We start from the raw sequence: 17,135 nt of genomic DNA, 5'->3' as shown, positions 1-17,135 counted from the left end.
GTCCCTAAACTCAAAATTAACCAAATTCAATATATAATTTAGTCCATAATCACATTAAACTTTCAACCAAGCTATTTAACAGCAAAAACATCAAAAACCATCGATGGAAACATTTAAAAAAAAAAATTACGAAATTATTCCTGGACTAGCTAGATTAAGCTACAACGATCTCAAAATTCCTATTATGTGATTCTATAGCTAAAAATGTAATCTTTCAATGCAAATAACCAACATTAAAATTAGATGTTGAATTTCTTTATCATCTCTCTCTCTCTCTTTTATTAATAGAATTTTTTATACTTTTCGGGTACTTTTGGATGAGCGTTTATTTTCAGTGCGGTGCGTTTAGTATTATTTTTGTCTTACATTACAGTATCGTTATAGTGTCTAATCTCACCATTACTGTTATTTTTACACTAATCGTAGATAAACGCAACGCTCAATCTTCTATTAGATTTATGTGTAGTAAAAAAATATAATATTCTTAACCCAATAATCGCTTTCTTTCCCTTCCAAGTCTCATCAAATATTCTAATCTTACTGTAATCAACGTTGTTAAATTATATCTATATAAAATCTTATATATTGTCAATTAACTGGCATTTGACATTGCCGTACCCGTAACCATTCCGTACCGGTGTGTGTTTGGAGGAAATTGACAATGGAATAATGAAATCTTCTGCATTTAAAATCCTTAACCAACTGGAAGTAGGGCCAATACAATATATCTATTTTTTGGTCAACTAAAATTCAATTGGTTTATGCATTGGGGGTTCGCAAATATTATATCAACTTTGTTAAACAAGATCGATAGCTATGAGGTTAGAGATTGAAAGGTGTTGGATGACAGAGAGACAATATCCTTGTGGGTGTTAGGGTTGAAGACTAAAATCCTTAATTTTGAGATAAAGAAACTTCCTGGAAAAATTATGTCTCATTATGAAATCTACAACCACCACCGTATCCACAGTGATGATGGTTCATGTAATGTTCATACAAGGTTTTCTTTTCCTGGGGTTTGTAATTAATTAAAAAATGGCACATGGTTGTTGAAAGATATATAAGTAATATATTTTTTTGTTTAGAGTCATCTGAAGGTATGTAGTTCAACTTGTATTTTTATAGAAATGGGCAAAAATATAGTGGATAATGGAAAATGTTAATGGAGTTAATACAATGCATTTAGACCATGCTTAAGTAATTCGTTTAAGTTCGAAGGCTCGTTCAAAAAGTGTAAGGGTTTGAGTAAAAATATATATTTAAATATGGAATTAGATAAAAAAAAATAAGGCATCTTTTTCTAAACAGGTTGAGCGTTGATAGAATTTTTTGGTTCGGGCCTAGCTCGACCTAAATTAGCCTTGACTTTCTTTTTTACTGCTGTTTTGCTGACATTTCACTACTATTTTAATATCGTTTCGCTATTATATTGCTACTATTTTATTGTTATTATTTGAATATTGTACAACTCTTATTCTATTGTTAATTTTACTACTATTTTAAAGGTATTTGTTTACTAAGTTGTAACTATTTTACTGTAATTTAAGTATAAATGTTCTTTTTAATGTATTTTCAATTGTTGGGAAACATTTATTTTAATATTTTTAGTGTATTTGATGTATTATATTTTTAAATTTGTTTTATATAAAAATAATTTAAACAAAATTTAATATGGACAGGCCAAATCGAACTCGAGTTTAACATTTTGTAATTTGGGTTGAGCTTGGGCAGAATTTTAGACCCATTTTTGGGTCGGGTGACGAAAACGGGCATAAAAATTTTACATCGGCCCAGTCCAACCCATGACCAGGTCTAAGTGCATTCCATTGATTATATATATATATATATATATATATATATATATATATATATATCTTTACCTCCATTGAGACATGTGGCAACGCAAGAACCGATCAAAGAGATATTCACAAGCAACCTTCCGCCTTATACCTCCAAATGGTCAATTAGTGATTGACTACCCGCGTGCCTCAACCCCCCACAAGAAGGACCATCGATCCTTAAACACCTGGCTGGACTCTCTGTTAAGCCATCCGCTATTAATAGATACACTCTCCTCAAGAGGAGACCACTCGGGTATCACCACTCTCCTATAAATACCTCAAGGTGCAACATGGTAGAGGGACTCCTCTCCTCACCTCTCTTCTCCCTTTAAAAAACCATAAGCTCACATCCACTTTTATTTGAGCCCCCTTACTTTTTTTTGACTTTTGGCCCTAGAGTGGGTGAATCCACCTTTCTCGGCATCGCTTCCCTCTCCGCCTTTTTCCCCTTGTTGATGTTGTGTATGAGTGTATCAATAATATATAAAAATATTAAAGGGTTTTAATTCAAATAGTTTTACATATTTTCATTTTTTGTATTATTAATATTTTAATAATTCAATTATAATATTTTATATTTTATTTATATAGATCATACATGTTAATTTTTGAGTAACAAATGGAATGGAAGAACGAGTTCAATCTTGTATTAAAGGGATCAATAATTATTATAAATATACTGGAAGAAAACAAAAGAAAGAAATATTGGTTTATGCTTTTACATAGAGATACAAATGTGCCGGCTTGGATCATGCTTACTTTGGATTCAAATCAATTCGGGTTCAGGTCTTTTTAGACTCGAATTTTCTTAGGCTCAAACCTGTTATGGGTTCAAATTTTCTTAGGCTTGGGCCCTTTCGGACTAGAATTTTTTCAAATTAGAGCTTGGATCGAGTCAGGTGAGCTCTGACGAATTCAGATAATTTTGAAAATTTTAAGTTATAAATATTTTAATTTTGAATGTAATAATTCATTTAATTTTTATATGATGACAACATAATTGAAATTTGCCTTATAAAAAGTATACATTATATATATATATATATTTAACAAAGTTATTTTATATAAAATAATTAAAATGCTTCTTGTATGCAAAATTTATTATTCTATGATATTATATAAATTAATGAAAATATATTATTTATTATTATTATTATTATTATTATTATTATTATTATTATTTTATTAATAATTGAATAACTATTTGTCCTTCTTATTAAATTTATAAACCTAATATTCATATTCTAATATTTATTCCAAAATTCAAATATATTATATAATCTCAAACCTAAATAATATATTCATTATTACCCAAACTCAAAACAAACTAATTATAACTCAAATCTCAAGTCCAAAATAAAAAGAAATTAAACCAAATACCCAAATACGATTTTGTAAAAGGTTAAAGCCCAATTCACAATCTAATTTAAAAAATATATATTTTATTAAGATATTAATATTTTAATAGTATTTTATGTATTGTTAGTTATAATTATAAACATGTATTTTAATATACTAAATTACACATAACTATTTATGTTAATTATATTTTATTATAATCTATAATATAATAATAGTTATTATATTAATACTTATAAAATATACTATTTCATTCAAGCTATATCACGTACTATAATAGAAGAGTAATACATAATATACTAATTATTATCATATATTATTGTTTATTATACTGGTTGAAATATGCTCTAAATCCTTATACTTTTCTTATATTTGAAAGTTAACTCTCCTATTATATTATATGATGTCATATCATATATCATATATCATATATCATATATCATATATAATTAATATATTAATAGTTTATATATATAAGCATCAATGATTAAGCATTATATATTATAAAATATTATATCTTTTATTATAATCTATGATATAATAATAGTTATATATAATAGTAGTACATTATATATTACTTATTATTATCTATTATTGGTTATTATTATACTAATTAAAATATGTTCTAAGTCTCTATATTTTTCGTGCGCACATTTAAAGTTAGCCCTCCTACTATATTTTATAATGTTATATCATATCATATAATATATTAATAGTTTATATATATGCATTGATGATTAAACATTATAATATCATTTAATACTATATATTATAATAATAGCCATATATGTATTAATATTTTTAGTAATAGTGATATATTATATTATTATTTTATGTATTAGTAATATACTAATTTAGTATATCATTTCAAGGTTAGGTAATCGGTTTCGTAATAGTATATTATTATATTACCATTAAAATTTAATTTTATATATTTTAATACTTATTAATTTTATATAATTATTATTCTTATATAATTATAGTGCTAAAATATTCTATATTAAATTAAATTTTTAAAATTTATTTCACTTAATAATTTTACATAAAAACTTATTATTAATTGCTTTTCCTATTAATAAAATTTTAATATAAATATGCAAATATTATGAATATATTTTAAAAATTATCATTTATTTATATTTTAAGTAATAGCATAAAATTATATTAATTATTAATTTCTATTATGGTTGTTCAGTTATAAAGTCGAGTTTTTTAAACTTTGAGTTGAATTTATTTTGAGTTCGAGCTTTCTTAGGCTTAAGTTTTGTCGGATTCGAATTTTTTTAAGCTCGAATCTATTGTAGACTTGAACTTTATCAAATTCAAATTGTTATCGACTTGGTTCTATTTTACGAACTCTACTTTCACAATCAAGTGCATTACATCAATTAACTATTTGTTTTACTAATAACCCCTTTTTTTCTTTTTATCAACTTGAGTAGTGCTATAATTGCCAGTATACTATTGATAATACACCTTACGGAACAAACGATTTAGCTTGTAAGAGATTATCCCTTCAATGATCTGATTATATGAAGTGCACTTTTGGCTGGAACACATTGATGCATGCAGTAGGTCTCATCATTATTTATTGTTACGGTCAGACCTGAATGCTGTTGATTGCATTTTTCTTGAAAATGTTAGAACAACTGGTCTTATAATGCTCTGTAACTTTTATTTATTTATTTATTATTTCTTGCCATAAGCTTATGGAATGGGGCCTGTAGTTGTTAATATCAACTTTGATTTAACGAGAAAAAGGAAAGGATTGGTGGTCGTAGTTGGTATTCATGGTGTCTAACCAAAGTCAGTATCCCACATTTGCAAATGCCTTCCAATTCATTACTTCATTAATATGACTGCTAACTTTTAAAATACCAACTCTCAAATTCTGGGAGCCAAACAACCACAATGCAGTTTGAATCTGCGACCCTCAACAACTCTCCTCACCTTTAACCATTGAAGTGTTAGTCAACAAGATCCTTGAAACAGTTTGGAGCCGTGATTATCGACAGGTGACTTTGAAACAGATTGTAAAAAAAGCATTGGAGCATCCATATTCAACATATTATTCCAAGAGGAGTTAGTAGAGTGGCCGACTTTATAGCTAAACAGGCTCTGAGGTACAGCTCTGGTTTTTATCTTATTGAAGAACTTATGCATGAAATGCTACACATGCTGGAATAGGATGCTCGTGGACCCTTTACTGCTTCTGTTCTTGTTAATTAGGCAATATTTCTTTTAATGCCTAACTTCTTGTTACAAAAAAATAAAAAAAATTTCTGTGTGCCATAGCCATTACGATAGCAAAATAGACTTGAGCTTGAAAATTCAACTGTACCAATCTGAGTTCAAGAAGAAAATCCAAGTACATGAAAGTCCAAGACTTAAAAATCTGAGCCCAAATCATAAGAATCCGAGTACGAGAATGATTTGATTCGAGCCTAAGATAAACCCAAGTCAAAAATCCGAATTTATAACTCAACAATCATAATAAACATTAATAACAATATAATTTTATGATATTATTTAAAATAAAAATAAATGATAATTATTTATTTTTATAAAAATGTGTAATAAACATTTCATATTTATATTAACTTTTTATTAATAATAAAGATAATTAATAATAAATTTAAATCATAAACTAAAATAATATTTAAAAACATTAATTGAATTAATACTATAATTATATTTGTATAATAATTTTTATGGCCAAAACAAACAGCAGCACTGCCAACTGCAAATTGCTCCAAGTGATGATCAATTCTGTTTCTTATTTCCATCTTGTTCCTCAATTTCAAAGATGAATCGCAAATGGTAGCAAAAATAATGGAAAATTTAGCTTCATTGTTGTTGAAGGATCACCAGAAAAAAAGTGCCCTCAGCTTTAATAAGAACTCATTTAAGTAAGGAAGAATCAATTTAAATAACCAAATTATTTCTTCTTCTCCAACCACACAGTTTGATTCATCTATTTCCACAACTCCCCTGCCATTGTTGTATAAAATGAATTCAGAGTTCAAATTTTGAGTTTTTTTTTATGATTATTTAATAGCATTTGATGTTTGTAGTGCTTTTTTAAGTAATTTTATAATTTTTACATATTTAAATTTTTATAATTTTTAAGTAATTTTAATAATTTTTATATTTTTAAATTTTTTATAGTTTATCATTCGTATTGAATGAATCAAGATAAATAATAGTCAAGAGTCAAATGAATCTAGACAAATGATTATCCAGGTTCATTATAGATTTATATAATTTTTATTAAATTTTAAAAATCTTTTTTATAATTAAATTTTTTTTTTGCTTACGTAACATGCTATGTCAACGTTGCTTGTCATATTAGCATGTTATGTCAACACCACTTGTCACATCAATAAAATTAATGAGTAAACCGATCAATTGATGATTTTTGTTAATGAAAGAGCCTAATTGATTTTATTGGGGGTCATTAAGGGCTCAATAGGATGAACTTTTTGTCCTAAGGGCTTAATTGCATTTTTTTTACTAAGATTTTTTTTTATTACCCTTATGCCTATTACACTTAATAAGTATAAAGTTGGTTAATATGGTTTAAAAGGTCTTGAATTTTAATAGTGAAACTGAGCCGACAACATCAAATCATCGATTGCCTAATTTGACCTTAATGCATGTATATAAACTATGAATATATTAACCAATTATATTTAATCATTAATGCATATATATAAATTATTAATATATTATCTATGATATGATATAATATAGCATTCTATATAATATAGTATGAAGAGTATAGGGAGTTAGAGCATATTTCAACCATAATAATAAACAATAATATATAATAATTAATATATTATGTACTACTATTATAGTATGTGATATATTATTGCAGAATGTAATAATATATTTCAAAACTATTAATACATATATATATATATATATATATATATATGTGTGTGTGTGTGTGTATAACTAAGAGTTAGACCTACCAATCGATTTGTTTGAATTGGCTCAATTTGATTGTTTAATTTGGTTTTAATGTTAACAATTAGTCAATTAACAGTCACACCAACATGTCCATTAAAAATAGATCAATTTGACAAAACAAATAATAAACGTTAAGGATTAAAGTGCTAAAAAAAGATAAAGGGCAAAAGTGAACAAATAGTCAAATGTTAGAGGCTATTTTAGTATTATGTCTATAATAATATAGTAGTAATTTTACTAAAACTTTAATACATATATATATATAGCTATGATATATTATATATTATAATAAAAGATATAGTATTACATAATATTATAATATATAAACTATTAATATGTTATATATAATATAGCATTATACAATATAGTAGTAGGGCTAACTTTCAAATGTACAAAGAACTTAGGGACTTAGAGCATATTTTAACCAAGATAATAATAAACAATAATATATAATGATAATTAATATATTATGTATTACTATTGCAAAGACGCGATATATTATTACATAATGTAATATTATATTTTGAAACTATTAGTACTTATATATAACAATTCATTAATTCGAGTAAAAATCGAATTTACCAAACGATTTACGTGAATTAGATCAATTAATAGATTATATATTATTACATAATATAATAATATATTATATAGGAGGATCCGCTTATACAAATAGTTTTACACCCTTTTATATCTCTTTGTACAATTAATATTTTAACAATTCAATCGTTGAATTTAACAATGTAATTATACTTGCTATGCAAGTAAATTTTCAAGTGATCGATATTTCTATCATATAGATCTAAAATACTACATATATATATATATATATTAATATTTATTGAACGACTAAATTTTTTTAAATAAAACAAATTGTTAGAAAATTTTAATTTACATTAAAATTTTCATGTATGATCTATATAAATGAAATATAAAATGTGAATGTTGGATCGATAAAATATTAATCGAGGATGTAAAATTATTTTAATTTTACATCGATTTAAGTGGATCCTCTCTATAGTATATAAGTATTCCTAAAACTACTAATACATATATAATATGATAGGAGAGCTAACTTTTGTATATCATTTCCATTAAGGATTTAATGGAGGGTGATAAAAACAGAATCAATTGAAAAACATTTATTATGAAATTAAAAGTTTTGTAGTTTGAATATCAAAATAAAAATATGCTAATAGTTAAGGGACTAATAATAAAATTTACCCTTAATTAAAAATAGCGCGTGGTCGTGGCTTTGACATTGCAATTCAATCCTAAAATTTCTTAGCTGGAACATTATTATTGGTCTATCACAGCAACTCTTATTTGACCTTTCTCTTAATTGTCCCATACACTAAACTCACTCCCAGTTACCGGCGCGTGTTTTCCACCGTTTGACTCTGACAACTACGAGTCTACGACTAGCTATCAAACCCAGCAAACATATTGAACTTAAAAATAAAGAAAGAAACAGAGAAAGGAAGCGAAAAGAGTCCTTTTTTTGTGGGTTTCGTTCGCCTTTAACAATGAACGAAGGCATGGTTTTTGGCGGTCGTGCGGCGTGTTTTCTGCCCATAATCTTGGTACTATGTTTAACGAGGAACAGTAATATATTACCGGTTGCTGAAGCTATATGGTTAACGATTCCAAGTTCAGGAACCAAGTGTGTCTCCGAGGAGATCCAGAGCAACGTTGTCGTTTTAGGTGATTATTATGTGATCGATGAAAACAACCCTGATCATATCCCCACCATCTCTGCCCGGGTAATTCTTTTACCTTTTCAACCAAATTCTCCATCTGGGTTTATCTGAGTTCTTCAATTTTCTTTTTACAATTTCAATACTTGTAGTTTAATGGGTTTGCAACTTTTGACGTTCTTCATCTGAAATTTTTGTTGTTGAAGCTTTTACTGGTTTAGTTGATCAGTGATTATGTTGCTACTTTTTATGTTTTGTTGATACAAGGTTTGAGTTTGGTGATCTGAAGGGGTTCACACTGTGTGTCGAGAGTTTATTGGGAAGATGATTTGGAGAGTTTGGTCAGTGTGGCCGGATTTGGGTAGAGTATCGGCCTTGTATTCAGCACCTGCCTCTTCCTGGAGATGGAGGAGAGAGCTTATATAGAGGAACTTGACCTGGCCTCCTTACAGGTGTCCTACAATATAGGGTCATTTGAGTGCTATTAGTAGAGCATTGGAGTGCTCTACTAGGGTGTGATTGTGTGGAGTTGTAGAGCCAGCAGTAGAGTCTTGAGCGATTCTATGAAATGTGATTGGGGGAGCTTTTGAGTGGACTCTAATGCGACTTGGTGGTGGCACCCATGAATGGCGTGTGCGGGTTTGGCGAGCCTCTCTGGGCGAGGGGTTAGGTATAACAATGTTCGATTTTAATGTCATATATCTTGGCTTAGCCTTACTATGGGTATGATTTTGTATCCTTTTGCCAGTGTCAAGGATGTCTAGAATCTGTATTTATGGGGCAAGTCATATCCAAGAGTAAACCTTTGCTTAATCTTCCTTTTTTAATATGAATGGGAGTTCTTTTTGGCTAAGGTCAGAAATTACCCTTTGATACTTTAGGATCCTTCAATGGATCCGTATGAATATTGACAGAATAAGTTCTTTTCTTCAGTTTAAATTATAAGCATATGTTTTTAATCCTATATGCTGTTAGCTGAGCCATGAACATGGGGATAAGATATGTGCCTTCAGGTCCTAGGCCACCCCTCAAGGGAAGTCTTAGGTGCTTCTTTTTGTTTCTTAATCTGCAGAAGAACTATCCTTTCTGTTTGATGGAAAAGTCTTTAGGGTGGAAAAAAAAAAAATTGTTTGGTTACCTTGGTATGGTTGAAGAATCCCTTTAACTTCGAGGAATAGTAAAAGTAAAATTAATTGGTCATTGAAGCTTCTTTTGCATTTGATACTCTTTGTGTTCGAGTTGACAACTATGGCAACTATCTGTAGTTCAGCCGAAACCAAACTAGATGAGGTCATCTTCATGGAATTTTCTTCCTACTATCCTCAAATGATTGATATTAATGAGTTTGAAATGAACTACAAGCAGTAAGATATCTTTCAATAAGTTCAGATTCAGGTGCTTTAAGAAAAACGAAGGGTTGGAGCGATATTGAGATCATTGATTTTAATTTTTATGTGTTTTGGAATTTATCAGGGAAACTCATTCCAACTATTAATAGTTTTAACACGGTGATGCACATATCGAATAAGTAATTTACTTTCAAACTTACAACACCTTATATCTTGTTCTTTAGGTAACATCCCCTTTTGGGAACAATCTTCACCACAATGAAAATGCAACTCATGGTCAGTTTGCATTTACAACCAGTGAGTCAGGCAATTATCTAGCTTGTTTCTGGAAGGATGGCAGTTTCCAAAAGGATTCCGAACTAACTTTGGGAGTTGACTGGAAAACCGGAATTGCTGCCAAGGATTGGGAATCGGTTGCAAAGAAAGAGAAAATAGAGGTGAGATCCTTGATGTCCTTTCAGTTGAAGTTTCACATGGGACTTAAATCTCCATAGCGTTCCAAATTTCTTATGCATTATTATATTGCTTTCTATAGGGTGTTGAACTTGTTCTTAGGAGACTTCAAGGAATAGTGGAAACCATTCGCGGTAACCTAATCTATCTCAGAGACAGGTACTCTTCTTATCACACCTAAACTGTAGTTCAAGGTGCGAACATTATAGTGAAAACCCAAATCACAGTTTATCGAAATTGCTTGAAATAAAAACCTTAAGAAACTCAATGCTTAAAGGATCTGTTCATAGGTTCACAGGGTTTATACATCTTTAAAGTATGAACATATTCAAAATAAGAAAATGTTAAAATAACATTTGCCTTTCTTTCCTGGATATCTTACAGAGAAGCAGATATGAGAGAAGTAAGTGAAGCAACAAATGCTAGAGTGGCATGGTTCAGTATCATGTCTCTTGGTGTCTGCATCGCGGTTTCGGTTTTGCAGATATGGTATTTGAAGCGTTACTTTGTAAAGAAGAAGCTCATCTAGATTATATACACGAGTAGTTTGTGAAACAAAGTTAAAAATGTCTTTGAAGAACTAGAAAAAGGAAAGATAGAAGAATTCACTTAATTCTTGTTGTACCATTGACTTCCTTTCATTTCCTGCTAATTTGGGAATGAAGATTGGTGATGGTTTATAAATCTAATTTATGGCACTTCGATTATGAATGTTGATGAGTGACAAGTGAAAAGAACAAATTACTGGATGGTTTCAATTATCCCTAATCTTATCTATCCATTAGATGAGGGATATTACCAGCAGTCCTGAGTGGGAGAAGGCATACCAATATGAGATACCTATTTTAGCTAAAGAACTCTCTGATGGCACCGAGATTAGCCCCTTTTATTTTTTTTTTCTCTCTAGTTTGGCTGCATTAGTGCCTGGAAACTTGTATTATGGATGATTTTCTCTTTTTACTAGTTGGTTTGCTTAGCAATTTTACCAAAAATCTCTTATATTGATTACCCCTTCTAGACCACACACCTTTTTAACATCCAACACATCTTTGATAACTTTAATCTTAGCTTTAGGAGGTTGCTGCACTTGGTCTGAAATTTCAGCTACATTGCCATCAAAACCCTCAAAAGAATACAATTCAAGAATATTAAAAATTGGGTTGATATTCAAATCAGAAGGCAACTTGATCACATAAGTATTGGAGCTTATTTTGTTCAGCACGTTACAAGCCCCAACTTTTTTTTGACTTCAACTTGTGATAAGTGTCATTCAACATCCTCTCTCGTCTCAAATGTATGGTAACTAAGTCTCCCTCTTCAAACTCCCTAACCCGATGATGTAGCTTAGCAGCATTAGCATAATTCTCATTGCTTGCTTTCAGGGCAGCCATCAGCCCTTGATGAACTTCTCTTAAATGATCGGCAAAGCTTCTCCATCATCACTCACCCTAGTTCCAAGTGGGAAAAGAACCAAGTCAAGCACATGTTGAAGTTTGAGTATGTAGGCCGCTTTAGAAGGTATCTTCTTAATTGTTCTATTTACGGAGTTGTCTGCGAACTCAACTCGTCATATGATTTCCGACAACACCTATGCATATTTTTCGAACTTCAATTAACAACCTTTGTTTGCCCATCTGTTTGTAGATGACAAGTGTTAGAATTATTGATGAACCTCTTATAAAATGAAGTCAACCCATGAATGCTTCGAACATCTTTAATATTTTATGGTCCATACCATTCTCCGATGGACATACCTTCTTCAAATATGGTTTTATGCCCTTACCAAAGAAAAAAAAAACCCCAAAATATGACTTCGTCGCACAAAAAAGTGCACTTCTTTAAATTCATATAAAGCTCTATTTTGAACACCTGCAAAACTTGTTGCAAGTGAGATAGGTATTCTTCCTTGCTTTTACTATAAATCATGATGTCATCGAAATAAAAAACAACAAAAGGAATTCAAAATTTTCTTAAATACCTCATTCATGACCCACATAAATGTGTTCGGTGCGTTTGAAAGGCCAAAGGGCATCACTAACCAATCATAAAGATCAACAGGAGTCGTGAATGTCGTCTTCCATTCATCTCAACCTCTCAATCTGATTTGGTGGTACCAGCTCTTCAAATCAATCTTTGAGAACACCTTAGAACCAGTCGTAACATTAGTTTCACGAGCCTTATATTTCACCAAGAAATTAAACTCATTAAGATAGAAACTCTAGCTAGCATGATGGTTATTAGCCTTTTCTTTCAAACTAAAAAATTCCAATGCTTGATGTTTTAAGGCTAAGAAACTAATAATGGTAAGCATGGGGAAATAGAAAGTTCACTAGAAAAATTTCAAAAAAAAAAAAGTGGAAAATATCTCTACATTGCAAATCTGCAGTGGGCTCGAACATTACAGGTATATCTACAACAACTTCCTCTTTCATTCTTCTTATCAAAATGTTGAGTCGTGTAGAGATGGTGGAACTAAGGGCGGGGTCTTTGCTACAATCGTGACGAGCCCTACTCGTTTGGAAACCAGTGTAAGAAGTTATTTTGGTTGGAAGTAGAAGATCATGATGACTGTGTGTCAAATCAAAGCGAGGATAGGGAACCTGTAATCTCCTTACATGCGATAACGAGTCAGCAAGGTGCTCGGACTATGTAATTACGTATTGTAATGCAGGGACACCTACTATTAAGATTAGTAGATTTGGGAAGCACTCATAATTTCATTAGTATTACAGCAGCCCAACCCCTAGGATTGTCAATCCAAACTCCAATTGGGTTGAGTGTAGCAGTTGGCAATAGAGAAAAGGATGTCAGTAAAGGAATATATCAAGAGGTACCATTTAAAGTCGATAATAATACTTTTGTTACTAACTTTATTGTGTTATTCCTTTGGATGGCTTTGATGTTGCAAAGGAATTAATGGCTTCAAACATTAGGATCGATTGCATGAGATTTTATATATCTCACTATAAGCTTTTCATTGGGGGAAACAACTATCACCCTGCAAGGTATCAAAAGTCTAATGGGGTTCGAATTCACTTAATAGAAGCATCGAAATTGCACCATGAGTTGGATACATTATTAAACAAATTTAGTGATTTGTTTCAAGAGCCATCAGGGCTAACTCCTCTTCGAAATTGTGATCATTGAATCTATTTGCGACCAGGGTCCCAATTTGTGGCGGTCTGACCTTACAGCTATCCACATCTGCAAAAGACGAAATAGAGAAGCATTGTGAACATGACATTGCATAGCGCTCCAACAAGGAATTATTCGACCTCGCATATCACTCTTTTCCTCACCCCCATGTTGCTAGTTTGCAAGCATGATGGTACATGGCGCTTTTGTGTTGACTATAGAGAGCTTTACTCTAAAACGATTTAGGATAAATTCTTTATACTAGTGGTAGATGAGTTATTAGATGAGCTACATGGGGCCAAAAACTTCATTAAATTAGACCTACAATTTGAATACCATCAAGTTTGCTTGGATATAACTAGCATTGAGAAGACGGCCTTTTGAACTTATCATGGCTACTTTGAATTTCTAGTGATGCCCTTTGGGTTGACCAATGCACCGCCAACCTTTCAGGCCTTTATGAATGAGGTACTCTTGCGCCAATTTGTTCTTGTCTTCTTCAATAATATTTTAATTTATAAGAAATGGGATGGGCATTTGAACCATATCAGAATAGTATTTGAATTATTGTGCCTCACCGTCTTTGTTTGAAGAAATCAAAATGCTCCTTTGGGGAATCCCAAGTAGCATATATTGGCCATGCTGTGTTTGCAGCAAGAGTATTAGTTGACACAAGCAAGATTCAAGCCATTTTAGATTGGCTTCAGTTGCAATCCATAACAACTCTTAAGGGGATTCTCGGGGTTGGTGGGATACTACCGCAAATTTATTCGTATGGACAAATTGTAGCCCCTTTGGTTCATGCTCAAAAGAAGTGCCTCCCTATTGACCAATGAGGCATTGGCTTCTTTCAATGCTGCAAGAATATTGGGCTTTGGGTTTTTCTATTTGATAAAAGACCCATTGAATGTGGAATTTTTTGTTGGGTTATTTTAAGCAAGGTAGACATGTCATTTATGAATAAAGGTATGCATTCTTGAAACAGTTGCTTTAACTCATTCAGGTCACTGGTTGGCTCAGTGGTAAATACTAACTTTCAAAGTTTGAAGATACTTTGAGTAATATAAAATAAAAGTAATACCAACAGATATATATATTTGCAAAATACTACTAGACATAGGATATTTAAACTAGATCATCCTTCTTGAACTATCTTGCACTATCTTTACAGGTATGGACTTATAATGTGACCAATGCTGAAAAAAAGGCATTTCACACCATTATCAATTTTCTCTCAGGAAATACTGCCAAGATTATCTCCTCAACTTAGAGTGGAGTTTGTCCAAAAGAAGATAGCGGCTACCTTTAAACAGCAAGAGGTCTCTGTAACTTTTTTTTTGTTTGTTTGTTATAATGATGGATGCCAAAGTTTATGTACATCTGCACGACGACCATTTTGATATACATCATGTCATTTTACTAACTTTGACTTGGTCCAATCTAGTTTGTCATTACTCACATTGTGTTACTCTTTTCATTTATTTTATACTAATAATTCCATGCAAACAAAAGTAGCCACTTTAACATCTGGAAAGTGATCAAATTGAAAGCAAAAAAATATTGCATCAATCATGGTTCTTTAATGTCGTACTCATTCTATTTTTTTACAACTTTTGACTAACCCATTGTTTGCAAAGGCCCCATGCTGTTGAACTCCTTGCTTTTTCTGTGGTGCATGATTCCAGTTTGTCCTTATTTCATATATCTTGGTCTAGTGGGGTACCGGTAAGGGCTGATTTCCATTCACCAAAGGGAAAAAAGAAAACGAAAAGGATTGTACAATAGACGAAGAGTTCTAGCCACCAGAAGCTTTCGTCGGTGATTGAATGATTGGTATTGTCATTATACACGACTTTACTAAATGCCACCTCTTAAAGATGATTGTTTAAACCAATCGAGCTAAGACTCAGTTTCGATTTTGCAAATTAGTTTCATTTGTCTTCTTTTCCTTTTTTCTTGTGCCTTATTTTATTGTTTAAAGAAAGTAACTTAAAATGAATTAATATTACTTGAAAGTAGGATACCATTCATGCAAGTGACTTTGATTGAGAACCTACTTGACTGATTCCATTGCCCCACTTTGAATCCTTTTGTATCAATAGGACCTTCCAAGTTGAAAAGTTTCTATTATAATGCCAATACTGTGTCCTTTCTTAACAATCATTCTAGCCATATATTTAAATTGGGGCTCGAAGCTTCTTCACAGGTGGCCTTACGTTCGTTCCATAAACCAGGCAGTCATGACCTATCATCTACATCTTCAGGGGACCATATATAATGTCTTAAAAACAAATACTATACATGAAAATAAATGAATACGACATCGATATGCAGAGTACCGGATTTAATAATATGTCGTGCACGGTATCATCTCTCATTTAATTCTAAAAGAAGCCAACAAATAGAGGTTTTCTTCCCTCACTTGTGTTTCTACTAACAGGACAAAGTTCTTCTCTGCTTTATATCACTTTTTTCATATTTCTATAAGCAATTCTAAAAGCCTTTTGGGTCATTCATTTGTTACAAATTTTTAAGGTTAAAAATTTTTGTAAATATAATTAATATCTTACCTTTTTGCACTATGATAAATTTATTATGAAAGGTCAATTCTATACCCCTATTGTTTAACATTTATTTTCATCTTTTTAAAGATTCATTTGTTTTTATTATAAAAGAAATGCAACCATGCATGGGTTTTTAAGTTAAAATAACCAATTATTTTACATTAACACCAATGTGTTAACCTGTTCACCACCGCCTTTAATCATGCACTCCAAACTGTGTAGTCCAACCTACTTTTTCATGCAAGTTTTTTCCTTTTGAAATAGGGAAAATGTCATCCTTTTGGAAACTAAGGAATAATATCATTTTTGTTATATTTTAATGCAATTGTAAAAAGGGGTTATTGATGATTTGTGATTTGCAGGTGTAGTGTTCCTTCCACTCGGTAAAGTCCAGGCTCACCAATTGAAGAGAGCATAGTTTGCTTGTTTATCAAGCATGAAATGACATTTTTCAATCCCATTTTGAGACCCTATTTTTCTTATGAATGATCCGCATTTCCAAACATATTATATTGGGAGGGATATTCATGTTTATCTTTTGTTTCTTGGCATCAACAAATTGCTTGAATTATATTGGCTTAATCATCAAATTCCCACATTTTATCCAAGAAGATCCTTCAGAATCCTGGAATCTAAAAGCCACTAAAAGGATTCATAGGTTAGGCTTTGGATGTGATGTCAGGTTACTGAAAGTAGACAGACAAGGTTACAAGAGCTGATGAGAAAAAAACATTAGTGAAAGGGAAGCAAGAAAACAAGAAA

At 31.0% G+C, this 17,135-nt stretch overlaps 1 protein-coding gene and 1 long non-coding RNA gene across 2 annotated transcripts; both read left to right on the top strand.

Moving 5' to 3' along the window:
• Positions 1–8,523: 8,523 nt before the first annotated feature.
• LOC108484456 (transmembrane emp24 domain-containing protein p24delta5-like) lies at positions 8,524–11,385 on the top strand. Its single transcript, XM_017788243.2, has 4 exons — positions 8,524–8,938; positions 10,446–10,658; positions 10,757–10,833; positions 11,059–11,385. Exons 1-4 carry the CDS (start codon positions 8,702–8,704, stop codon positions 11,201–11,203), a joined length of 672 nt encoding a protein of 223 aa, XP_017643732.1. The 5' UTR covers positions 8,524–8,701; the 3' UTR covers positions 11,204–11,385.
• A 2,812-nt stretch (positions 11,386–14,197) lies between these two features.
• On the top strand, positions 14,198–15,232 carry LOC128294147 (uncharacterized). Its single transcript, XR_008284412.1, has 2 exons — positions 14,198–14,277; positions 15,048–15,232. It is a non-coding gene; the product is annotated as an uncharacterized LOC128294147 (long non-coding RNA).
• The last annotated feature ends 1,903 nt before the right edge of the window (positions 15,233–17,135 follow it).

This window comes from Gossypium arboreum, chromosome 6, assembly GCF_025698485.1.
Source record: "Gossypium arboreum isolate Shixiya-1 chromosome 6, ASM2569848v2, whole genome shotgun sequence".
NCBI classification, from domain to species: Eukaryota; Viridiplantae; Streptophyta; class Magnoliopsida; order Malvales; family Malvaceae; genus Gossypium; species Gossypium arboreum.
This window is presented reverse-complemented; position numbering and strand designations above follow the sequence as displayed.

Excerpts from the sequence above, each read along its gene's own strand:
- LOC108484456 (XM_017788243.2), top strand. The coding sequence starts at position 8,702 with ATGAACGAAGGCATGGTTTTTGGCGGTCGTGCGGCGTGTTTTCTGCCC. Across the intron at positions 8,939-10,445 it reads TCCCCACCATCTCTGCCCGG|GTAACATCCCCTTTTGGGAA; the intron begins GTAATTCTTTTA and ends CTTGTTCTTTAG. Across the intron at positions 10,834-11,058 it reads CTAATCTATCTCAGAGACAG|AGAAGCAGATATGAGAGAAG; the intron begins GTACTCTTCTTA and ends GATATCTTACAG.